This window comes from Diadema antillarum, unplaced genomic scaffold, assembly GCF_040938485.1.
Source record: "Diadema antillarum isolate AM-2024a unplaced genomic scaffold, OU_Dant_1.0 seq00000962_RagTag, whole genome shotgun sequence".
Lineage (NCBI taxonomy): Eukaryota > Metazoa > Echinodermata > Echinoidea > Diadematoida > Diadematidae > Diadema > Diadema antillarum.
The window spans coordinates 895,673-923,001 of record NW_027271809.1 but is presented as its reverse complement, the minus strand read 5'-3'; the positions used below and the strand labels follow the sequence as shown (position 1 = coordinate 923,001).

At 39.3% G+C, this 27,329-nt stretch overlaps 1 protein-coding gene across 1 annotated transcript in view; it reads right to left on the bottom strand.

The window, feature by feature from the left end:
- Window positions 1–6,966: 6,966 nt before the first annotated feature.
- Window positions 6,967–27,329, bottom strand: part of LOC139741899 (chondroitin sulfate synthase 1-like) — a 90,665-nt gene continuing 70,302 nt past the window's right edge. Inside the window, exon 2 of the mRNA XM_071652472.1 lies at window positions 6,967–8,565. Within this exon, the coding sequence (XP_071508573.1) occupies window positions 6,967–8,565 (1,599 nt within the window). The remainder of the gene's footprint in view (window positions 8,566–27,329) is intronic.

Here is a 27,329-nt window from a genome sequence, read left to right as displayed (position 1 = left end):
TTCTGTGTTAGATTAGATAGGAACACTGAAATCTCGCAGGACAACTCGACTGCCCCTTCCCCCAACGCATCAAAGTGCATGAGGAAAGGATTCTACATAGGCAACAAAAGAATCAGTCTAGCTGCTGGCAGTGAATTTCAGTTGTACAATATTCAATGACAAGTGCAGTTTTGGTCAGTACCCCTACAAGAGGCATAGAGTGTTATGTCATCACATCCAACTGACAAGTTTCCTATTTCCCGATTCTCAACAGATAGCAACTGGGCACATCATCACCTCAGCTTGTCTAAATGACTCCTTAAAGAGATGATGCCAGATATATATGCCCCCTTGGAACATCCACATTCAATCTATTGGACGACACACTGGTGCTTCTCTACTGCACCTGTCAATCCTCCTTGATTAACCCATTGAGGATGGACTGAATTTGCTACAACACACATTTCTCATAGACACCTGCCCGAGTATACTCGGGACTCTCCCTCAATGGGTTAACTCCAACGGCACTCAATGACAGCCAATAATTGTACATCCCTCCTCTATTATGTAAGAGGAGGGGGTATGCTGACCCAAAGTGAATCACTTTATCCGGAAGCTATCCGGCCTTGTGGAATTGTGCCAGAGATAGGCTTACATAATGGACATGATTTATGGGTGCATTCACACACAAGAGCTATGTGGTGTTAGATTGTGATGCAAAATAATAGTTATTATTTGCCATCGCTCACAGAGGGAACAAAAAAACAAAAACAACAAAAACAAACAAACAAACAAACAAATTATGATGCGAGTGAAGCATCACAAATTATGAAACTGCACATTGCCTTGACAATGACCGCAGCGCGATACCAGGCATCCGAGTGCAAAGACCTACTGTGATGAGTTGCATTATGGGATTAAAAATGGGATTTCCTGTGCGGTTCACACACTGCACAGGACAAAATATCGCGAAGTTTTTTTTTTTTTTTTTTTTGCAAACCATGTATTTTGGGTGTGTGTGAATGGGCTTGTAAACGGATGAGGGGGAGAAAGTTCACATGGTCAAGAAGTCATGGAAAAAAGGAGAAGGGGGGGGGGGGAATTCGGACATCAGTCCAATAGCACTGAAAGCCGCTATCCCAGCTATTTCAAGAAGCTCGCATCCATTGCAATTTATCCCTCCTTTCACTGGCTATTGCGTAGTGATGAGATTTTTAAGGGATAGCTACACCAGGGAGGTGTCTCTCACACCTCCCTGGCTACACCTTACAGAAAGGAAAGAGTCATAAGTAAGTGTCCATCTCACTATTATAATAGCTCTGTCCCATCCTCCCAGTGACTTTAAACGTTTCGTGGGTGACTGTTACAACTGTAGCTGCACACTGGTCAATGCCACAAGGATGGCAAGGGGTTTTCTTCACGGGTCGAAACACATGGCCACTATATCCAGTAAAACCCATAGTACTTTTTTGTTAAGATCAATATTTGATTTTCATGCAAGTAGCTCAATGGCCCTGCAGTTTGAGCAATAGACAAGATCACTTTATATTCCTTTAAAAAAAATAATCAAACAAGGAAAATCCCACCAAGGTTTTTCTATACTCATCTTATACACAAGTCAAGCCACCATCTTTGCTCAAGCTCAGTAACAGATATCTTCATAATTCCCCTACATCAATGGCTCAGTACAAAAATAAATTTACAGAGCCACAATTCTCTTCATCTCTTTTATATCATCCATACAATAAAAGATACAACTTTAAAAAAGATCAATTCTTCAATGTGACAAGCATTTGTCACACATACATGCAAAGTAGCAACACGTACATGTATATTGCAAAAAAAAATAGATTCGACTTTTGTACAAATACATAAATCCTGCCATAATAAATAGGACTACAGGCACTAAATGCAAGTGGAAAAAAAATCTATCCTAGTTAATTAACGTGTATAGCTGCATTGATAACAGTCATTTAAAGCTTTGCCCCTTACTTAAAATGTATGACCATCAGCCTCGGCAGAGGCAAAATATCTCTTGGTCATACCCCAGCCAGCACTTTGCTCTCTTTATGCAAATTCAGTGTAGCGTAGGGGCTGAATGACTTACATCATACCATGTCTCCTTCCATCACACACACATACACACACACACACACTCACACACACACATAAAATGGCAGTTTTTAGCCACTAGATTTTGGATATTAGCCTGCGGAAATATGCACTGCTAATGAGCAAAGCACAAGTTCCCAATTCAACAAACATTCCCTACAACATGTACAATACTGAACTTCTTCTTGTGAGTCACATGCTACAATATATCTTTTAAACTTCATGGAAAAATAACAACAACATTGCAGCATGAGTTATATCTCTAGAAAACTGAAATAGACATATAATGAAGAAACATTCAGAAATACACACACAAATGCAAACCAAGGTCTTAAGCAATTTGCTTGGTATCCACTTAACATCTTGAAGTTTATATTGCTGGCTACGTCTAGAAAAATACTAACAATTTTCTAAGCGGGAAAATGTGAGATTCCTGTCTGAAACATAAACAAGTAAACAGTTACTACCTTAAACAATTTACAAAATTAAACTGGAAAATGAATGCTTTGGTAATTTCTGCTACTTTACCATATTTCTGGATCTTTTCATATTTGTTTTTCTGTGCAAGGTATCACTGTAGAATACCAAAGGGAAACTAGGTCCAACCAACCCACCTACGTTGTACCAGTATCTGACAAGAGTATGAGAGGAATGTGTTCATGTTGGAGAAACCACATGGGGTCACATTTTCATCCACCTTAATCACGGATCTAGCCTGCTGGGAGGTTTTCTGTCATGCAGCAAATGCCAAGTGTTCCAATAGAGTGTTGACAGTGCGCGGTTCCAACATGTCGGTACACTCCGCCCTAATCTTGGGCACTTTGGGTAATTGAAAACAGCCAGAAACTCTTCTCACAATAATGCCGGATGAGCATGCAACTAGGCCGACATCTTGCAGCACCATCGGCACTGGCACTGGTTGCTTACTTCCATTTAGAGCGGAGCAAATAAATTGGGCAAACAATGGCGACGAAATGTTCACACAGGCGACAAAATGTTCACGCAGGCGATCCACTAGGTATATTAACATCATTTTACAAAAGGTGACTATTAGCTTAAAAGCATCATTTGTGTTTTCAAAATTGTAGCATCTGAAATTAGAATTCTGCACAGTAGCATTCTGAGAGTGTTTAGTTTAATTTGTACTTTTTTTTTTTGGGGGGGGGGGGGGACTCCACTGCTAACACATGAACTGTAACAGGTTTCCATACTGAATTAATATCTGCAAGTGGATTCCATGCATATCTCATTAACTGGGAACGACATAGATACTGGTCATTTCTGAATACCGTATCTCTCCATGTATGATCATTTCAATCATTAGCCTTTCTGTCTGCATACAGGAATTAAAAAAAAAAAATCTGTATGTGCTGTAGCATTCTATAGTAACAAACTAAAGAAAACTAATACATGAAAAAAAAGTGTTCCTCATTCTATCAAAAAAAGAAAGAAAGAAAAAAGATAGAGTGGTCACATTATCATCCCATCAAACAGCTTTGGATGTCCATTGACCTAAGACATTTGATAATGTGTAACATCTGCCAAATTACAAGGCATGATTATGCTGTTAAATACAAATTTTCAAATTTTCTACAAAAAGCTCAACTTCCTTGGCTGAAGAGGCATTGCGGGCATTGTCATGGTACTGAAAGTTTTCATCTACACCATAACTTCTTCTACACAAGGAGATAAGTCTTCACATTTAAAAACATAAAACATAAAACATAAAACAACATAAGATCAAGCACAGAAAGTGCCTCTGTCAAAGAAATTTACCATTAATATAGAATGCTATGCACTAATTCTCTCATTCTACAATCCTCTTCCAAGTTCCAAAAAACACATTTGATTTGAAGTCATAACTGTTGACCGTACATGAATACCTCATTGACAAAATACATTCCAAAGTTAACAAGGGAAAAACCAAGCTTGGTCAACTTGCAAAGACTTGCAGTTAGCAATCATACATATTTAACTGGCATACACTGAAATGACAAGTGAAAGTAATGTTGCGAAACTATTACACTCACGAAGGAAAAGAACAAACAAACAATTTCTGGTAAGAGCACATATCACATATTGACTTGTTTAAACATTCTATCAACATTTACAAAGACAAAGATATAACATACTGGCTTTTTGGTAGTTTATTAGCAAGATTGATCATATTATACCCCTTCTTGAATCAGACACACATAACAGCCTGCTTCTTACACTGGAGCAGCTGTAAATGCACAGAAGGTTAGGTGCGCTCCCTCGTGCACAGAAGTACAACTAACGAGGGTGATCCTACCGCCTTGGTACGACTCATATTTGAAATACATTGTACATACGATGGCAGTTTGGTGAAGGGGCCACACACCTTCTTGATAACATCAATGACCATTGCAACAGACTGCACTGATTTCATTTAGCACACACAATAGAGTTACACAGGTATTTGGGGGTAATAATATTCAAATTCTTTTAAGGAGATGCCAGTGTCAAACTCCTGTCTAGTATACACTGCAGCCAAGTACGAGTCATTCAAGGTAATGTCTACCTCTCTAAAGTAGGATTTCCAAATAAATGTATCTCCCCCACAAAAGAAATAAATGCAATAAAAAACTTCAGAATTGAATGTCCTTAGATATTCATGAAACACTAATAACTACAACCCTTCATCAACAACATGGACCCTAAACATGCACAATAGTTAAAATTAATGGGTAATGTAATTTGTCCCCCTAACGCCTGCAAGTCAAACTGTCCACGTCACGCATCGATACCCATCTCCATGGAAATGAACGCTGATGCGTAACATGCCACTGAGAACTCCTGCATGTTTGCGGGGATTTTATTTAGCCTTTTCAAATTATCACTTTCATAAATAATTCAGACGCGAAAAGAGACAACATTCACATTGCAAAGATCTCATGCAGGACCACCACGGTACGAGGTTTGCATCACTGCTTGCAATCAGTGAAAGTAATGGTTTGGAAATTAATTACTCCCAAGCGGCTCACCCTATCAACACATTGCCTACTGGAAAAACAGAAAAGGCGCATCTCGATCAATGCCTACTTCTGCACTGAGCGATATAGCAAGCTTGGTTATTCTGGAACATCAAGAGCACCCACTTCACATTAAAAAGAAAAACAGGAACAGAAAATCAACTATGCAATGGCTTGGAACAAGTGCTACTTGGACCCAGACATGTATGGGAAGAGAAGTGAAAGCAAATACAGGGTGCAATTTTCTTTTGGGACCCATTTCAACAACTGCAATTATTAAGAATTGCGTTAATTGCAGTTAATGTAGTAGCAGCTGAAAGATAGAAAGGAAAAAAAGAAGGCTGTGGGTATTCAAACTGTTCTTGTGGTAAGTATGAATATTGCGACTGACATTTGAAAAACCCTAGAAACCCCACCCCTCAAAAAAAAAAAAATGTTTGACAGATGTATTCTTAGTCTTATTATTATCTGTAACTTCAACACCTGCAACTCCAATACCATTGGTAAAGTTCATGCCATGTGCCACTTTAAAAATGTCACATTAAGATACTAGAAAAAAAAATCTATGCTTTCCTTCAAAATGAAAAATGGCAAATTTCCAGGTTCTTAAAACTGACACAAACTTGCAATGAATGTTTTGAAACTATTAACAATTCATGGCACAATATGTTCGGTCAACATCACCCCCACCCCCCCCCCCCCCCCCCGAAAAAAAAAAAGTGTTTCATATACAGCTAAAATAAAACAATGATTGGCTGAAAGTGGTACTACCAGCCACTTCTTTTCTGACACTTAGGACAACTGCTCTATAATTTACTGATGTTTTGCTGAGATAGAGCGCAGTTGTGATTTAGTCGATGAGTTGTCAAATTATTTACAAATAAGTAAACCAACTGCACCAAGGATGTGCGAAATGTGTCTGCAATGAAACAACCAAAAAATTAATCACAATAAATCATAATTTTCTGCAGATATGGCAGTGAAAATGTCAGAGCATGATGAAAAATGAGGTCCAATCTTACTTTCCATACTATAACCAATCCCTCTCACAACCAGTGATGAATCAGAACTGAATTTCATGATGTTTATACTTGCACAAAAACACCAAGGCTCAGTTTAATCAGCAAGCCACTGAAAACTTATGAGTAGAGCGGATCCATTGCTGTAACACTTGGCTGCAGTGTATTGAGACTGATAACCCATGCTGACTGAATGAATGACAGGAGACATTGACAATAAAATTAACAAAATTCACCAATACAACATTGATTTTGACTGCTTAAAACATTACAAAAAAAAAGTAAAGAATACTATCAATGACTGCTCAAGCTGTCTACAACTGCTTAATAGTGGTCAACAAGAAATTTCATCACCTTGTTTTGCAGTTCATCATTTGTGAGAAAAACCACAGATTTCATTCTTTCTTTTCTCTAGTCAAGTTCATTCTGGAGATAAAGATGTTCTTTTGGATAAAATCTGTTCTGAACTGGTAAAGACATTTGATCCATCAAAAAAAAGAAAGAAAGATGTGCTTGGATACATACACACGTCGCTCCCTATTTGGCCATAAAACACGAGTTCGAGCACCAATTTGCACATTTCTTTTGACGAATAACTGCAAACTTCAAGCAACCCCTCATACACATCGCACTGATTGTGATGTCGATCAGCATTGCAGAAATGTGGGCTACCACAGTATCTCACAGTCTTTATAGAAGGTGATGTAAAACACACACATGTTTTGGTTTAGAATGTGCTAAGAGGATAGCTCCTACAAAGCAAATTGCGAAGCTCACATTGAGGTCCAATATGGCTAATTACTTGCTATCGCTGGGGGGGGGGGGGGGGGGAAGAGGATACAATCAACATGTTTCAGTTGATGCTATCTACCATTGTAGTCATCTTCATGGCTGTCTATCACTTTTCCGGACTTTGTATCCTGCGACATTTCTTGTAAAAGTCTCGCTAGCTGCATGTTGCTCCCATATGTACTGGAACGCGATCCTATGCACATTTGATATTGCTTGGCCTCTAGCCTTGGGTCACATATAACGGGGTGGTATATGTGCACGAGTCCAGCATCGGGCCCACGGAATATTGTCAGGTTGCTGCGCACAAACTTCTCATAGAGGTCCACATCCTCCATACCCCACCCCACGATGGCATTGTTCATCCCCCCAACCTCCTTTAGGTCACTGTGGTACAGGCACACCAGGCCAAAGCCAAAGTGGCGGAAGTAGCCGGCATCGTTGTTGATCACCAGCTGGCTGCCCTGCCGCGCTTCTGACCCGAACACAATGTCCGGGCTGTACTGGCTGAAGACCACTGGAAAGTAGACCATCTTGGTGCGGTAGGTGTTCATGCGGCACCGGTTGAGGAACCCCTGGGAGAGGTACATATCTACATCTACAAAGAACATGAGGGCCTCTGGGCCACACTGCGAGGCACCCAGCTCCAGGGCTAGACCACGGCTGAAATCCCCCTGAGCCTGGATGACCTTGAGCTCCTTGTGTGGATACATCTTTTGGTAGTCACTCAAGGTCTTGATGATGTCTGCCGAGGGGTCGTCTGTTGCCTTCTTGAACAGTATAACTAATAATTTGGCATTCTCATTGGTTTTTAAGCACACACGTTCATAGTTTCTCATGAAACGCTGGAAGATTTCTAGCCGTCCAGCCAATGGCATCACAAAATTGATGGTCTCCTTGATTCTCTGTGGACTCCTTCCAAGTTGTACAGCAGTGTCTGAATTTGTCTTGTGTCCAAACAGATTCAGCGAACTCTGGAAGCCTCCAGTGGCAGGCACATGATTCTCCTCACCATCATCCTCCTCCTGAAATTCTATCTTCCCAAAGGCCTGTTGGAGGTAGGCATGTCGCCTCACTGAAAGTGTCCTACTTGTTCCCCTGTGCTTTTTGTAGATCAACAGCAAGTCCAGGATGTAGTCAGCCCCGTGGTTCGGGGTGACTCGGGAGTAGCCGTAGAGGATTTCCTTGTACTCTATCGTCCTACCCACCTTCTGTGAGTTGGCATTGATCAGTGTCATCACCTGCATGACAATGTCCTTGAGACCGGTCCGAATGGACTGCGTCAGCCCCTGCCTTGGGCTGTCGTGACGACTCTGGTAAACATACCGCGAGAAAAACGTCCAGGGTATGACCTCTTTGTGGCTATCCGGTATGTATTTGTTGAGGCTTATCGGTGTGCCAAAGCGCTGAGCGTCCTGGTCCAGCGCTGTCACCGACTCCTCCCCATCCTCATGGAGCAGTTCCTTCAGCTCCTGGATCTCCCGATACTGCTTGGCGATCTTCATGTGCAGGTCATTGACCTTCACCGACTGGAGGTAGTTGTGGAGGCGATAAATGTAGGGCGTGCGCTTTACAGGGTGCATCGTGATGGCGTTGTGCACTTCCAGGCGCTGCAGATCACCAGTGAATGCAGTGTCCCCAACGCTGTAGTTGTTGTAGAACAGTGTCTGCATCTGCAAAGAGAAGAGAAAGGTAACATGATGATTAATTTCTTCATAGAGTGCATCAACATTAATGGCACAGGTGTACTGACAGTTACTGGGGATGGACCTATTGTATGTAACAATTGACTGTGGCAAATGTAAAATGTGTTGATATGTGGAAAAAACTAGTCATGGTCCCCCCCCCCCCTCCCCCCCTCCCCCCCCTCCCCCCCCCCCCACAACAAACTTTCTTGCACATAGAAGTTGTCAATTTTACTACATGAAACTTACTCACACCTCTGTAATCACTTCCTTGCAGTCATAACAATGCACACTATCCTACATTCCCAATCTTGCCCATCGTTCCATAATTCAACAAGTCTGAACAGGCCTGAAAAAAAGTCAAATCAGGTAAAAAAAGATATCAAAAAATCAAACAGAACAACAGATCCCCTCCCCCCCCCCCCAAAAAAAAAAAAAAGTGAATGAGAGTCACTTAAATAGCTATCGCTTGCACTGCCTTATCCGATAAAAATGAAACAAAACAAAACAAAAAAGCTGCAGCTTCCTTATTTCTTGTCCTGGATTGCCTAAATCCATACACAAGTCAGACTGTGAGACATTACAGGAGTTAGGTTACAAACTGTCTGTACTTATGACACTCTTCCACTATCCCAGGGGGTAGGGGCACGAGGAGGGCAAGATAGGTAGGGGGTGAGAGATTGGGGAGTTGGGGGGGGGGGGTGATGAGGGAATGTTCAGTTCATGGAAAAAGGTGGGCTGCCAGCCTTTAACTAATCAAAAACTGGCCTGCAAGACTCATGGCAAGAGAGAGTATGTTCTCTTTTTCCAGGAGGGAATCCTGTTCACAGGTTTCAGAAATGGTGAGAATTTATCCTTTTGATTTGGAAATTTCATCTTATACCCTCTCCCTCCCCCCCCCCCCCACACACCCAACATCCCTCTTCTAACAAATAAAGAAATGTATGGCAAGAATCTTCTTATAAGTCTTACTATATAGTGAAACCGACATTTTCCTTTATCTGAAATATTGCTAAATTGTTACATCGTATTTTCTTCTGATATTGTATACCACCTTGTCAAACTTCTGAAACAAACTAACAGCTTTGCACTCAGCTGACATACACTGCACAAAGACAAAACTTTTGAAATAATCTTTCTTCAAGAAAAGAAGAAAGAGAAAGTTTGCCGTCAGTGACACAGAAGGATGATAATGTCAGTACAAATTTTCAGTAGTAAACAGCTCTTATGGGTGGATGCTATGACGAAAATTTCTGATTTCCTTCAAAGTTTGGGAAAACTTCAGTCAGCCAATTCTACCCTTTTCTGAATGATGAAGTCAAGTTTCTGGAAGTTCTGGGCGAAGGAAAGCTCTGTCTCCTCTTCAGAACATCCGCTACCTTAGCTGTGCTCCTTAACCCATTGAGGACGGACTGATTTTGCTACAACACCCATTTGCAACAGACACCTGCCTGAGTATACTCGGGACTCGTAGTCAATGGGTTAAAGTACGTAATGAGTTTGAGAAAACTGGCATGATCAATTACTTTGAGCCCTGCATCCCACCAGTGGGCGAAAGTCTCCCGTTCCAGAAGACTGCAAAAATTCAGCCTTGAGCACTTCCTGCAAAGGAGGAGGAGTTCATCCCAGGACAAGGGCCTGTGATTGTCTTCACCAACATTTTTCTTGTGGTGCTATCATCAATGTACATTCTGAGGCAGTTTGACATGTGTGATGAATGGAAAGTGTGTACGTGTGTGTGTGTGTGTGTGTGGGGGGGGGGGGTGAAGGTCCTTCAGATGGCCCATACAATAAGCATAAAGGATTACGAAAGTCAGCTCGTGGACGAAATTTGAGTCTGTTTGTAACATAACGGCACATTCCCTTCACTGCCATACAACTACTCTGTATCACTGAGGTGTGCAGTTTAGCAAGCTCTATGTATGGCTTATGAAGAGTCTTCACAAGAGCGTCATTTCTTAGAGAGATCTCGCACTGTTTTTTGATCCCTTGTGGGATATGGCTGGAATTTGGAAATTTAGTTCTTTACCCTCAGTTAACCCCCCCCCCCCCCCAAAAAAAAAAAAGGGGGGGGGGGAATCAAGCTGGAACATTCATTTTTTTGGGGGAAAACTGAGATGTACATTGCGAGAATTTATAATCCCTTACATCCACACATAGGTAACATATTGTCATGCGCATGGCAGATTGTTGTTAGCGCACTGTTGTTAACCCTATGTGCACTCCCACACCCTAACGACAATCTGCCATGCGCACTCCCACACTGTAACGACAATCCGCCATGCGCACGACGATATATCATGTCAGAAAAATAAATTTTCAAAAACCTTCTATTTTGTGTACGGAGGTGTGTGTGTATGTGTGAACAGGCCTTCCAATTAAAAATCATACAGGCATCAACTCATAGGATTGGTTGCTGGAAACCAGCTGTTCAATAACTATCTTTTGAGTTTACCAAATTAGGGTTAGGTATCTGTTAAGGAAAACCCCCCTAAGGCAATTGTGCGCTAGTATTTTTTCTGAATGACAACCGCAGACATCAGCTCCCCCTTCCCTTCTCTACCCCCCCCCCCCCCCCCCCATCCCTCCCCCACCCCCTCTGGTGAAGAGGTCAATAGTCTAGCCATTCCATCTCAAGGTGTGAGGAAACAAAGAAGTCCATGTTCTCCCTTTTTGATGAGGAAAACAGACAGGAAACTCTAAAGTTATACCATGGTAATATGTATCACATATCCACTTGAACCCTCCTCGAACCCCCTAGACTCTGTTGTCGCTGTGTTGTTGTTATTTTTGTGAAAATTGTGAGGGTAGTTACAGTTGAGGAAATCACATGGCATTCCATGCATGAATTTGTCTAATGCGCTCATGTAACAACAACAACAACATCATCATCATCTTGTCATCATCATCATCATCATCATCATCATCTTGTCGTCGTCATCATCATCCACATCATCATCTTGTCGTCGTCATCATCATCATCATCATCTTGTCGTCATCATCGTCATCATCATCATCTTGTTGTCATCATCATCATCATTGTCATCATCTTGTCGTCATTGTCATCATCGTCCTCATCACAACCACAAGAAGTGCAACAGGCCTTCATGAGTGGAAAAAGAAAAATTATCACTTGTTTGGTCCAGGAATGCAAAGACACATCGCCTCAGTTTATCAAGCTCTAGCAATCTGAGAAACCATGGATACATGTAGCTACACATGTTGTACAGGGACCATTTATCCATGATTGTAGAAAGTGAAATTTGTAGTCAATCACAACAGGGAAAACTCCACAAAACAATTTTCCACGACTCAAAATATGCAATAACTGCCAGACAAGTTTTCCATGCATTTAAATAAATGATAAATGAATATGAACATTAATCTTCCAAGGCAGGAATCACTTTCAATATGTCCTACAGGAGGTCAGCAGCAAAAGGTAGGCTTCTGATGGCATTGACTTATGACTATGAAAGTGGTTAGAGGATAACATTCTATAGTCACTTACAACAATTGCGAAATACTTTCACATTAAACGATTAGATGATAAATGAATTCTTCACCTTGTACCTGTCAAGAGTTTATAAATCTTCCATGAATCCTGACTTTTTCCTTTCTGTGCCAGGGACTTTGGACAGTGTGTACAATGCTATGGGGCTTACTGTGCCAATCAGCACTCAAAGCACTTAAAGGGTTAACTTGAGGAAACACCGACAATAGATCCATTATACAACACACTACTAGTTGTGTTGATTTATTAGTTGATTTATCATATACAGACAGAACTAAACTAAACAGTACATGGTTCATGAGTGCTATGGTAGGACATCTTTCACTGAATGTGAGATCTTGTTATACTGCACAGATACCATTCCTTTTATTTTTAATACCACACATATTCTATGAATGGCTATCATGGTCCAGGACAAGGCCTACAATGTACATTACAAAAACAACAATTTTTTGGGGCAAGGTAGATGGGGTGGGGTGGGGGGGGGGGGGGGTGGGGGTAATATACAGTTACTAACATTACAGTGCACTATCCAAACTGTCAAATGGCATTTGCATGCCAGACAAGAAATGCTGTAAACTGACCAATCAGGTGGCTAAAATCTTTTCAGGTATTGTATAGTGTATTCTACTGCAGCACTTCCCTCTTCTAATATAGCTGCCACATTTATTGCTAAATTTTGAGTGAAAAAAAGAGGACAAAAGCCTTCTTTTGAGGATGTAAGGAAATGAGGAAAAAGGTTAGGGGGGGAGGGGGAGATCCTTTCACATACTTGTACATGAAGTACTGCCTAAATTGGAAAGTGCCAAATGATGGCCACCTTGCACAGTGAGAATTCTTGCCCTTTAAAAGATCCATAAATAGAGGTGATTCCTGACAAAGACCTTCAAAGGCCAAAGTCAAACCGCTATTCTGAGTAATGGATTTGATATACAATATAGGCCATAACGGACTCATGGTCACTAATGGACAGGGTGAGAAGATAGAAAAATGTACCATTATCTCGTTTTGAAAACTTATTGCTAATGGATGTACCACACACAAGGAGTCCATAAGGTCTGAAAGTACACATGAAATCTGTTCTATGGCAAAATAATGATACGCTATACTCATATAGTCCTACATATGGACAAGAAAGAAGACATACAGCCTGGACATGAGAAACCTTGAAATATAAATCATAGCTCCTCCAGAATGCTAACTCATTGTCACAACAACACATCACAGTCATGGAGACACATAATTCAATCTCATTGCAACTGAAAGACATGTCACACACTGACACAGAAAATGACGAGAAAAGGAAAAAGAAAAGGTTTTTCTTTGCTGGATCTGCATGTAAGTTAATAATTGCTTCTGTGAAGAAGAATAAAAAGCATAACATCTGCAAGAAAAAGATTTGGATGATAGATGATGATAAAACTCACAAAGTGAAAATCTGAATGAAGAAAACGGAACAGTTGAGACAAAAAAAAAAACAACAACAACCAAACACACCTATGATTCCTATATAGCTTGTGTATAGCAGTTGACTCGAGGAACAGAAAAAAATCTTATAATTGATGTCATATTGATATTGATGAGATATCCAACATTATTCCAATTCTCAGTCCACTAGAACAAAATAGGGACTGTTTTTCTCATTAGATGTACATGCAGATTTGAAGCTCTAATTTTCTTGATTGTGCCTTGAAAATCATAAATGAAAGCCTTCCTGTTTTTGACTTTGGGACCTTGGAATGAGGTGCAGCAACACACGACATGGAAACATTAATGATACTTCCAAATATGTCCTAAAAAAGACAAAAAAACACTTTTCTAAAAATGAAAAGGATGTGTCACAACTCCCAACTTCCACCCTCAATAGTGTCTTTGACGCAGCTATACATTAACCTTTTGCAGCAGGCGCATCCACGCCAAACATGAGTTATTCAGTATGACACCACCTCCTCTTCTAAAAAAAGGGAAAAAAGAAGAAACTTTGAAAAAAGAAAAAATCTAATAAAAAACCCAAAACAGTCCAAATAGACATTTTTGATGAAGTAGCGATGCTTAGATGTATCACTGTCATCTCTGAAAACCACAGACATCTTTTCCTGTCAAGAATATTCCCTATGATCAACTGATCCATTTCATCAAACACACGTGAAGAATCACTGTAATTAATCTGACTGAACAGGTGCACCCATAACCTGTAACTCATCACACGCAGGTCTACCTCAATTACTCCGATGTCATAATCTTTACCCTGTGCCAAGTTTGAATAAATATTATCATACTTTGTTTCCATCGGCTTACAAGGATTATAAATTTTCAAAGATGTGATCTTTACCAAAGAAAAACATTCCATACATTGATTATTGAGAGCATTAGAATCATTCATAGGAACAACTTTTGTTTTATTCTTTTATTTTCTTAAAGGGACTGTACAGTACTGGTTGAGGTGAGGATTCAGCATGTAACATTTTGCGAGATATTTAGAAACCACTCTATGAAATGTTAAAGAGCATACAATTCTAAGGGGAATCAAAAATTTATTTGATCAAAATCGGTTTTGAAATGACTGAGGTATCTAAAAGCAAGGTAAAACAAAGAGATCCTAATAAAAGTCATGGCCTGCCAATTCTATTAGGATCGCTTTTTTTGATATCTCAGCCATTTCAAGGCCTATTTTCATCAAATAAACTTCGAATCCTTCTTGAAATTACATGCTCTTTCATATTTCATAAAAGGTTTCTCATTATCTCACCAAAAAAATGTTATAAACCTGAATCCTCACCACAACCAGTACTGTACAATCCCTTTTAAACTTTGTTTGAGGCATTTCAACATCTTTCTCCACTGCAAGGTTTCACATGGTCATATTTCTACACAATATCAGAGACATGTGCATCACGTAGAACCATTCAATTAATATTTTGATCCTTTAAACGTCTAGAACCACTGCCTGACAATGCCCTTAAGTGCTGATAGGTCTTAATCATGTAGTAGGCTCCGTCGTCACACGATTGCTGGGAGCGTGCAGGAACCAACCTCGTCCCCTGCCAGCCTCAGAGTCAGACGCCCTGACCTGCCCAAGACACACACACATACACACACTCATCACAACCACAAGAAGTGCAACAGGCCTTCATGAGTGGAAAAAGAAAAATTATCACTTGTTTGGTCCAGGAATGCAAAGACACATCGCCTCAGTTTATCAAGCTCTAGCAATCTGAGAAACCATGGATACATGTAGCTACACATGTTGTACAGGGACCATTTATCCATGATTGTAGAAAGTGAAATTTGTAGTCAATCACAACAGGGAAAACTCCACAAAACAATTTTCCACGACTCAAAATATGCAATAACTGCCAGACAAGTTTTCCATGCATTTAAATAAATGATAAATGAATATGAACATTAATCTTCCAAGGCAGGAATCACTTTCAATATGTCCTACAGGAGGTCAGCAGCAAAAGGTAGGCTTCTGATGGCATTGACTTATGACTATGAAAGTGGTTAGAGGATAACATTCTATAGTCACTTACAACAATTGCGAAATACTTTCACATTAAACGATTAGATGATAAATGAATTCTTCACCTTGTACCTGTCAAGAGTTTATAAATCTTCCATGAATTCTGACTTTTTCCTTTCTGTGCCAGGGACTTTGGACAGTGTGTACAATGCTATGGGGCTTACTGTGCCAATCAGCACTCAAAGCACTTAAAGGGTTAACTTGAGGAAACACCGACAATAGATCCATTATACAACACACTACTAGTTGTGTTGATTTATTAGTTGATTTATCATATACAGACAGAACTAAACTAAACAGTACATGGTTCATGAGTGCTATGGTAGGACATCTTTCACTGAATGTGAGATCTTGTTATACTGCACAGATACCATTCCTTTTATTTTTAATACCACACATATTCTATGAATGGCTATCATGGTCCAGGACAAGGCCTACAATGTACATTACAAAAACAACAATTTTTTGGGGCAAGGTAGATGGGGTGGGGTGGGGGGGGGGGGGGGTGGGGGTAATATACAGTTACTAACATTACAGTGCACTATCCAAACTGTCAAATGGCATTTGCATGCCAGACAAGAAATGCTGTAAACTGACCAATCAGGTGGCTAAAATCTTTTCAGGTATTGTATAGTGTATTCTACTGCAGCACTTCCCTCTTCTAATATAGCTGCCACATTTATTGCTAAATTTTGAGTGAAAAAAAGAGGACAAAAGCCTTCTTTTGAGGATGTAAGGAAATGAGGAAAAAGGTTAGGGGGGGGGGGGGAGATCCTTTCACATACTTGTACATGAAGTACTGCCTAAATTGGAAAGTGCCAAATGATGGCCACCTTGCACAGTGAGAATTCTTGCCCTTTAAAAGATCCATAAATAGAGGTGATTCCTGACAAAGACCTTCAAAGGCCAAAGTCAAACCGCTATTCTGAGTAATGGATTTGATATACAATATAGGCCATAACGGACTCATGGTCACTAATGGACAGGGTGAGAAGATAGAAAAATGTACCATTATCTCGTTTTGAAAACTTATTGCTAATGGATGTACCACACACAAGGAGTCCATAAGGTCTGAAAGTACACATGAAATCTGTTCTATGGCAAAATAATGATACGCTATACTCATATAGTCCTACATATGGACAAGAAAGAAGACATACAGCCTGGACATGAGAAACCTTGAAATATAAATCATAGCTCCTCCAGAATGCTAACTCATTGTCACAACAACACATCACAGTCATGGAGACACATAATTCAATCTCATTGCAACTGAAAGACATGTCACACACTGACACAGAAAATGACGAGAAAAGGAAAAAGAAAAGGTTTTTCTTTGCTGGATCTGCATGTAAGTTAATAATTGCTTCTGTGAAGAAGAATAAAAAGCATAACATCTGCAAGAAAAAGATTTGGATGATAGATGATGATAAAACTCACAAAGTGAAAATCTGAATGAAGAAAACGGAACAGTTGAGACAAAAAAAAAAACAACAACAACCAAACACACCTATGATTCCTATATAGCTTGTGTATAGCAGTTGACTCGAGGAACAGAAAAAAATCTTATAATTGATGTCATATTGATATTGATGAGATATCCAACATTATTCCAATTCTCAGTCCACTAGAACAAAATAGGGACTGTTTTTCTCATTAGATGTACATGCAGATTTGAAGCTCTAATTTTCTTGATTGTGCCTTGAAAATCATAAATGAAAGCCTTCCTGTTTTTGACTTTGGGACCTTGGAATGAGGTGCAGCAACACACGACATGGAAACATTAATGATACTTCCAAATATGTCCTAAAAAAGACAAAAAAACACTTTTCTAAAAATGAAAAGGATGTGTCACAACTCCCAACTTCCACCCTCAATAGTGTCTTTGACGCAGCTATACATTAACCTTTTGCAGCAGGCGCATCCACGCCAAACATGAGTTATTCAGTATGACACCACCTCCTCTTCTAAAAAAAGGGAAAAAAGAAGAAACTTTGAAAAAAGAAAAAATCTAATAAAAAACCCAAAACAGTCCAAATAGACATTTTTGATGAAGTAGCGATGCTTAGATGTATCACTGTCATCTCTGAAAACCACAGACATCTTTTCCTGTCAAGAATATTCCCTATGATCAACTGATCCATTTCATCAAACACACGTGAAGAATCACTGTAATTAATCTGACTGAACAGGTGCACCCATAACCTGTAACTCATCACACGCAGGTCTACCTCAATTACTCCGATGTCATAATCTTTACCCTGTGCCAAGTTTGAATAAATATTATCATACTTTGTTTCCATCGGCTTACAAGGATTATAAATTTTCAAAGATGTGATCTTTACCAAAGAAAAACATTCCATACATTGATTATTGAGAGCATTAGAATCATTCATAGGAACAACTTTTGTTTTATTCTTTTATTTTCTTAAAGGGACTGTACAGTACTGGTTGAGGTGAGGATTCAGCATGTAACATTTTGCGAGATATTTAGAAACCACTCTATGAAATGTTAAAGAGCATACAATTCTAAGGGGAATCAAAAATTTATTTGATCAAAATCGGTTTTGAAATGACTGAGGTATCTAAAAGCAAGGTAAAACAAAGAGATCCTAATAAAAGTCATGGCCTGCCAATTCTATTAGGATCGCTTTTTTTGATATCTCAGCCATTTCAAGGCCTATTTTCATCAAATAAACTTCGAATCCTTCTTGAAATTACATGCTCTTTCATATTTCATAAAAGGTTTCTCATTATCTCACCAAAAAAATGTTATAAACCTGAATCCTCACCACAACCAGTACTGTACAATCCCTTTTAAACTTTGTTTGAGGCATTTCAACATCTTTCTCCACTGCAAGGTTTCACATGGTCATATTTCTACACAATATCAGAGACATGTGCATCACGTAGAACCATTCAATTAATATTTTGATCCTTTAAACGTCTAGAACCACTGCCTGACAATGCCCTTAAGTGCTGATAGGTCTTAATCATGTAGTAGGCTCCGTCGTCACACGATTGCTGGGAGCGTGCAGGAACCAACCTCGTCCCCTGCCAGCCTCAGAGTCAGACGCCCTGACCTGCCCAAGACACACACACATACACACACACACACACGCAGCTCGCAGCTATACCGTACCCACGTACACACGCACGCTTGCTAGAAATTAGATTTGCCAGCGAGCAACTCTGACCTCATTGCAACTTTGGCAGGCAATAACGAGAAAGAGAAGACTGATGTCATATTTATGGCTCTCTCCCCCTTTCTTTCTATCTCTCTCACTCCCCTGTCTGGCTACAATCCAGAAAAGTGCATGTCTAGCCAACGGTCATGCACGAGATTGGCTCGTGTTTTTATTTATTCATTTCTTTTTTCAATTACGCAATAAAACAGTGCTCATGTACTACTTGCAGTGGATCCTGTAAAGACCACACACAGACTGTCGTTTCGTCACCAAGAAAGTAACTTTTAATACTATCATTAGTTCCATACAGTGGACTAACGTGATTAACTAAATCCTCGGGACCGACAGTTTTCCTTTGTTATATCAATATTTCGTTATAAACCAAACACATAAATAATAAAAAACATAGAGCAGGAAATCTTGTTGCATGAAATTTTACTTTGTTGCAACCGGAATTTCGTTCTAACTGGAATTTCGTTATAACCGTTTTCGTAATAATGGGAGTGCACTGTATTTGTGTTACAGTGTTATTCACCAAAGCATCATCATCCATGTAGTTTCTTTAGAAATCCTTTCTTCTGTGGTTCTCGTCCAACTATAAAATACACAAATTACTCTACTTTATCCCTTCATTAATGTCATATTTAACCCATGCTCTAAAGTAGCAACACCTATCGAGGAATTTTAAACTAGAAATGTCGCTATGGCGACTGTTATGCCTCCGCCATAATGCATGATTCTCCTAATAGGTCTAGATAGTACATGTGGACAATGTGTGATTACATTTTCACAAAACTGGCAAAATATTGAAATGACAAGTTTGTCACAAATGTGTTGAATGTTCACCTTCCTTGACCTTGGTTTAATTGGATGAATAGGAGAGCATGTATTTGGGGATTTAAGGACTTTAACTTGACTTTGACCCATTCATACATTTATGCATTGAGTAATTTTCATGGTACTGGTATGGAGAAAAAGTGCAATTTCTGTACTGAATAGTAAATTGTTACCATGTTCATCTGGCCTTTGACCCTAAAATTCATACGATAATCACTTTCAGGTAGAACATGCATAGATATGCAGTAAGTTTCACAATAAATTGAGCCACTTCCGAGATATGGAGGAAAAAGTTAGTTCAGCACTTTCACTTGATCTTTGACCTTTTGACCTTTGAGGCAATAAAAAAGAAAAAGAAAAAAAAACTCTCCAGAGAATTTCTGTTAGGTTACACACGCATACACCAAGTGTAAAAAAAAAAATACTAATCCTGCTGGCATTGCATGAACATGAGGGAAATAGTAAAATTTTGAAGTGTTGCACTTGACCTTTGACCCCTGACCTTTGACCCCATGAACCCTACATTCTCTAGATAATCACTGCCAGTCAGTACATGTATATATACCATGTTCCATGAAGATACCTTGAACAATTTTCCAATTTACAGAGAAAAAAAAGAAGTTTTAATACTTTTACTCGACCTTTTGACCTCTGACCTTTGACCTCATGACCCAAACTTTCACCAGAGAATCTAAATTGGGTAATACATGCATACACTAAGTTTCAAGAAACAGGCATTGCATAGATATGGTGGAAATAGTGAAATTTTATGTATTTGACCTTGACCTTTTGACCTTTGACCTTGAGCACGTGCACCCAAAAGTTGATAGGCACAACTTCACCCCCTAATACACATACATGCCAAGTTTCATCAGGATACCTCAACAGCTTTTGATAGTTACCTTGTCCACAAAATTCATTACGGACGGACGGAAAGACGGACGGACGGACGGAAGGACGGACGGACGGACGGAAGGACGGACGGACGGACGGACGGACGGACGGACGGACGGACAACCCGAAAACATAATGCCTCCGGCACCACTTCGTGGCGGAGGCATAAAAAAAGGTTGTAAACCGAGAATATGCCTTTGAATCTGCATGAATATTTGACTACTATAGTAGTCATTTGGGAGCTTCTGTTTTGCCATCTTTCATGTTAAAAAAAAAGAATCTCTAAAAAATCCATTATTCTGTCACCTTCTTGATAACTTTTCCCTTAACAAGTTTACATTCCTCGATAGAACAAGAACCCTTCTTGCCTTCCAGGCCAGTTTTGGCCCGTATCTATCATTGTGCACTGAATTGATGCTCTGACAGTCAGTCTAACCCTGCTCAAAGGCTGAAAATCAGATCAAAGAATCACAACCCATAATATTAAATACACTTATACTCATTGTCTAACAACAGCTTCTTTTTTTTTTCTTTCTTTCAGGCAACAACTTCACCGAAAATAGTTGGTGCGGAAATGGTTGGTGCGAAATTTGGCTCTAGCCTTCGCTTTCAGCTGTTCCATACATAGCCTAACGAGGGCAGCACATGCTCTCAGCAGCACCACAGGGTAGACAAGAAATGCAAGAGTATTGAGGCAAGGCTAACTCCTCCTCCTCTTCCCATCCCAACAAACAACAAAAACAGTAAAAGAGAGAGAGGGGAAAAAAGGAGAGATCTCCTCCTGGGTTGATCATCAGAGCTTTAAAGTCATTGTGAAGCAAATTCACACAAAATTTGTCGTAATGGAACTTTATTACCGAAATTCGATTGGCAGATGAGGTGCAAAAACAACATAGATGCACAGGAATGCCAATCTCTGCCTCTGACTTGAGTGGATAAGCAAATAAACACACACGACTTTACACAAAAAGGAATGCAAACAGAAAGAAAGAAAAAAAGAACAGCATTAAAGTTAACCTTGTGACATTGAACTCGGTCGGCAAAGTGACTCTGAGTGACATCATTCTTGCCTGGCAGTTATTAATCAAGGAAGGGGCACAAGACGGGTAAACATTTTGAAAGAGGAGTAAAATCTAACAGGTATGCTTCCTGTGAGTGGGGAAGATTGGCACAAAAAGAAAAAAAAAAAGGAATGAAACAGATTTTTACAAACAAATGAAAAAAAAAAACTATGTAAAGATGATGAACACATGACTTCAATTCAACAACTCTGAGCAGGTAGCCTTTGTCACAGACCTTCTTGCTGTGAAATAGTTGCATGTGAAGTGATTATACCACGTTCAAGATTGACCCAGTCAAGCCACCGGCCTGAGTGCACTGAAGACCTGTCCCAATTCCAGAATTTTCACATTTGAGTTACTGAATTCAGCTACCAGTGATTGGTGGCAAAAATATACGGATCAGTAGAGCTCTATTCAAAGAAACTGATGCATCTTCACAGGAGCGAGTTCATGATGTCATACCCTCACAATTTCAGAAAACTTTGGAAAAATTGTTATTTTTAGCAAATACAAGTGAAAGCACACTGCAAAAAATGCGGTGTTAAAAGTGTAACACCAACCGGGTGTCAAACTGTGGGTGTTAAATTTGGTGTTAAATTGACACAATTTGACACCCTTCGGTGTTAATTTAACACCAACATTCTCTCATTCATTGGGTGTTAGATTCTCGGTGTTAAAATGACACCCAAGTGGTGTTACAGTTTTGTCATGAAAAGGGGGTTTTCACTAATAACACCGTATCGGTGTTAGTTGTCCACCAGAGAAAGTCACGTGTTCGCAGTCCGATGATCTCATTGGTTACACATGCCAATGCCTGAAATTTGTTGCTGTGGCGCGGAGTCGTCAACGTCTGTCATCGCGATAGTCAGGTTTTCGATGTCGTCTGGGGCTAAAAATGACATTGAATCTATGATGGTGACTTTGCTAAGTCTGTCAGCGGGGATAAGTATCTTTTAAGGTAATTATTTCCTGTACCAGTTATTTTCTATCATAAACGATGTGCATGATTTTCGTGGATTTCATCGCATATTATAGACAACTTTGTCTTTGCACGCACATAATACTATAGTATACTATGTAGCGCAGTATACTAAGTACATGTAGCCTATAGTGTTTGCCATACATAATAGGCCATAACACCAACGCGCTGCAGTGGTGCATTGAGTCCGAATTTCGCTGAGGGTTCCTTTGTCCAATAATTGCATTTTAAAAATATCATCAAATTTTAAATATAAAAGGTTCCGTGGCATTTTGTATTGTTATTGATGTAGTTTTCTTACCTCTGAGGCTCTGGTGCGGATCTTTGTTAGCGCGCAAATCATTACCCGCTACTGACGTGCACGAAGACGAAGTTCGAACAATGTTTGTGTGTACATGTTCGTAGGTTTGTACATGTTCGTAGGTATACTGGTAGGCCCCTAGGCCTACTATATTTTTTGTAGGGCCTACTGTAACTGTTCTAGGTCCAAACTGTTAGGTTTAATTTAGTACTAGGTACTAGTAGCAAATATCGCTCTAAAAAGAGCGTAAATACCCGATTAAAGGGGCTGGGTGGGGGGTTCTCCCGACCCGATTTTTGTTTATCACAACAGGTTACGTGATGTTTTCAGTAGCTACACGTAGGAACGTAGGGGCCTATATAGGACGCTAGTGTTTGCGCGTGGATGTTACGTTAGAATCTACTAACTAGTTTCTAATATGAGTACTACTATTTATGAGTTTGCTAACCGCTTACAAATTTACATTATATAAGAATATGCTCTTATAAAGTTGATGACGTCACATGCATGTAAAACCGGTATTTCCTCTAGACTCTAGACTCTAGATCTAATTGTAAGGTGCGAGTTCAAGGGTAGCGAGAGACAGAATCACAGCCCATATTAATAACTGGCAGTTGTTCTCTGTCTGAGAACTGATCCTAAATTTCACAAATGAGTCAAAATGGAATACATGAAGCATCATCGCTTTTTTCATGATTCAGGTGAGGGAATATACGTCTACTTTGATGGTAGTATTTGTTGAAATAATCTCTTGAAAAAAAAAATCCATTCTGGAATATGCCTCTTCCCCATACTTATGTTATTGCCACACTTAATGATATTGGCAATAGTGCACTTGAGAATCTTGAAAATGACAGAATTGCAAAAATACCTTTTATTATATATCTAAAAAACCTTGAAAATGAGAGTAGATCAATTGCAAAATGGCATTTGATTTTTCCATTTCTCCTCAAATAATATTTGCATAAATGTACACTGCATAAAGATGATGAATACCTGGAAGAAGGATATTATTGCCCCCCCCCCCCCCCTTTGGTGGCTAATTAAAACGAACTTGAAATTATGAGCATATCTCAAGTAGGTATATATAATAGAATCACCGACTGAATTCATCTGAAGCCACCTGAACAAAACCCTTTGTTTTCTGCAGTTCTGATCAAATCTTTCATGCACACAAGATAAATCTGTTTCATGCACTTGTATACAGTAAATACACTAGTGCAGTTATGTGGATGTTCAGTACTTTGAATCCTAAGCCAGTGCATCACACCTTGCGCACCAGTTTGACAGTTTGCGGACTTGTAGCCACTTGATAATTATGTATGTTCATGGTCCTTACACTTGCAGGTTGAACAGTACTTCTCACTCCTTCTCCCAGGCAACGATGCCAAGCTTTTTTGAGCAGTGGCCAGTTTTTGGTGGAAGGTCTTGTCAAGCTAGCAAGAGGAAAGCCTTCAGAAACCACAGTCAAGCTGTTGAGTTTGCTGGGAGAACACATGCGGAAAACTGATGTGGATTCATGAGACTTGGAGCAATCATCAAATAGTGTACCACCAGACCTGGTAGCAGTCAGGGTATGCACAATACTAAAGGTTTTGAAAGCCCCTTTTTTATGTTCCAGATGTCTATCCATCCAATATCGTTTCTTGTGTATCATGCCGCAAGTTGAAAACAATCATCTGTGAATGAAACTTGGTAAGGCTATGTAAATCCAGGGGGCGTTCCACAAAACTTGTCATTGGTGACAACTGTTATAAGTAGCTGAAATCTTTGCATCTGACAATACATTTTATCAAAAGTTTCCCTGGAATCGATGAGGGTCATGAGGTCAATAATCAAGGGTCAGGAGCCCTTCATTATGCAAAAAAAAAAAAATGCAGGAAATATCTTGTGACTTTGATTTTTCAAAGGCAGATGAATGGATTTCACCAAACTCAATTGTAATATAAAAGTTCACAGTCACAAATTTTGTAATTTTGTTATTTTGGAGATGCTGATGAAATAAAGAAGAGGGTTTTTTTCTTGTTTTTTTTAAAGAAGTCACAACAACCCATGGGTTCATCCTACATGAAGGATCATATGTTTTACTTAATGCTCCCTGATTATGCAGTGCAATTCACTGATAATTTCTGTTGATACCTGGATACTTTGTTAATGAGTCGTAGAATATATTGTATATAGCATGCATTTCTTACAACACAGCATAGAATGTAAGTAACCTGCAAATCCTTCTTGTACTCTATCTGCTTCCACCTGTGAACCAGGGCGCAAGGATTGTGCAAGATTGCTGTGGCTTTGGCTATAGACTACAATTGTACCTTATCCGATTTCAAAAGGTAAGTCTACATGACTATAAGGTTTGTTCAAATATGACGCGACAAACCCCCTGACATTTTTAGTGTTCAGATATGGTGCGCCGAACCACGCCACTTTCATTACGTTAATGAATGCACATGACTAAAAAAAAAAAAAATAAGATAAAGATAAACTCATGACATTGTATCTTCACTTACTTTTGAGCTTGATTGCACCATAACTTCTTGCCACTGTGTGGCAAAATATATTCCTCTTGCCTCAGTGTTTTTGTTTTGTTTTGTTGCATTTTGATCTGTTTATTTGTTTGTTTTTTACCATCTCATATCGCATTGATTTGTGCACTAAAATGTTGCCGGAGTTTGACTCATCATATCTGAACAAGCCTTTATGAGTCATTTTGGACAGGCAATTAGAACTCACAGTACTTTGGTATTCTGAAAATGAAATTGATTTTTACGAGTTTAATTGATTTTGCATTTTCTACTTTCTATGATCTGTTTTTGTATTAGAAAAGAAATTAGAGGTCAAGGGAAATTTTCTGATTTTTTTTTTTTTGTGTTGTTGGACTATGTAATTTATTAAGATCACTTGCTTTTCAATGTTTCACAGGTTAACTTTTTTTGGGGGGATGTTGTGAATATTTTTGCGCACTGTCAGGGTTATGTCCTGATGTCGACGAGAACTTTACTCGTGAATGCTTCAAAGTCGATCCTTGAACTTTAAAGATTGTCTTCCCCATATGTAGGCTAAAATTTTGAAGTTGCTTTTTGATCAGTCACGAATAAGAGAAAAGTGATAACTTTCAAAGCTTCTTTAAGAAAAAATAGGTATAAGTGAGTTTTAATTGTGAAATTATAGTGATCTTTAAGTAAAATGGAATAAGATCCATTTATTATCCTCTGCCAAGAAGTGGTGCCTGAATTGTTATGGTTTGAGTAGTCCATCCCTCCGTGTGTGTGATAGCTTGAAATCTGTTAAAATAATCATAAATGTGACTACATGTAAAATGTGTTAAGCCTATGTATGACTGAGTCTATCAAATTGCATTATGGAATCGAAATAAAGGTCACAGTCAAATTTGTCTAGTTTTTATTTGTAATAGATTCATACAATGTCTGTTTGTTTTTCATTGTTTCCTTACATTTTCAGCCTGATGCTAGTTTTGATCACCACTTGAAGAGGGAAAGCAGAAGAAGATGCAGCTCTTGATGCAGCTTGCTTGCTTGAAGATCAGAAGATGCAGCTTGCTTGACAGAGGACGTCAGAAGGATAACATACATGTGTACCAATATTACTTCATTGTTGACCACTTGGTACTACCCTGCCCTGGTGATATCATTCAGAGTGCCTTCGACACATTGTTCAAAGCACATTAAATATGTGTTTTGTCTACGGTATGCAAAACCTCTCATCAACCTTTGGACATTTGGAATTACCCCGAGTTCGTGAACCGAGATCTAAACTTTAAAATAGATAATGAAGTGATGCATTCTTTAGGAGTTCCCACTGAAACTGCTTTTTTTTCACTGTTTGCCATACGAACATGGACTGAGTGATGGACAAACAATAAATTGCGCCCAGGGGGCCTGTGTACGGACATAATTTGATTCGTTCAATGGTTTTAGAAGACACTTGAAGAATCATCATTGTGACAATGAAACTGTGAAGATACTCCAAGTCCAGTTCTATGGAGGAACCGAGATAGAGACTGATGATATACAGTTGATGAAGCAGTACTCTCCATTAGTCGATGACAGTTTTTGATGAGGAGGTGATTACCTTTAGTCCAGGGGACATTGAACAACGACCTTGTAATTTTTACATGTCCTAGTTTACATGTGTCAGTATGGAGTAATGCATTACCATGGTAACATCAAATTTTCATAAAGATTACAAATACAGAATGTGGATCAAGATACTCAGTTTTAAATCAATTCTGTTGAAATTCGATTGTCCAGAAATCTGTTGCCATGGCAATTGCAGTTTTTAAACAAATCATACAAAATTGTGTGGATCACGCTGCTTACTTAGTTTCTTTTCTTTTAGCATTTAAATTTGAATTTGATACATATGGTCACTATGATAATATGTTATCGTGCAAGACACTTTGTGGGGGTCATAAATCCGTTTCCATGGCAACAG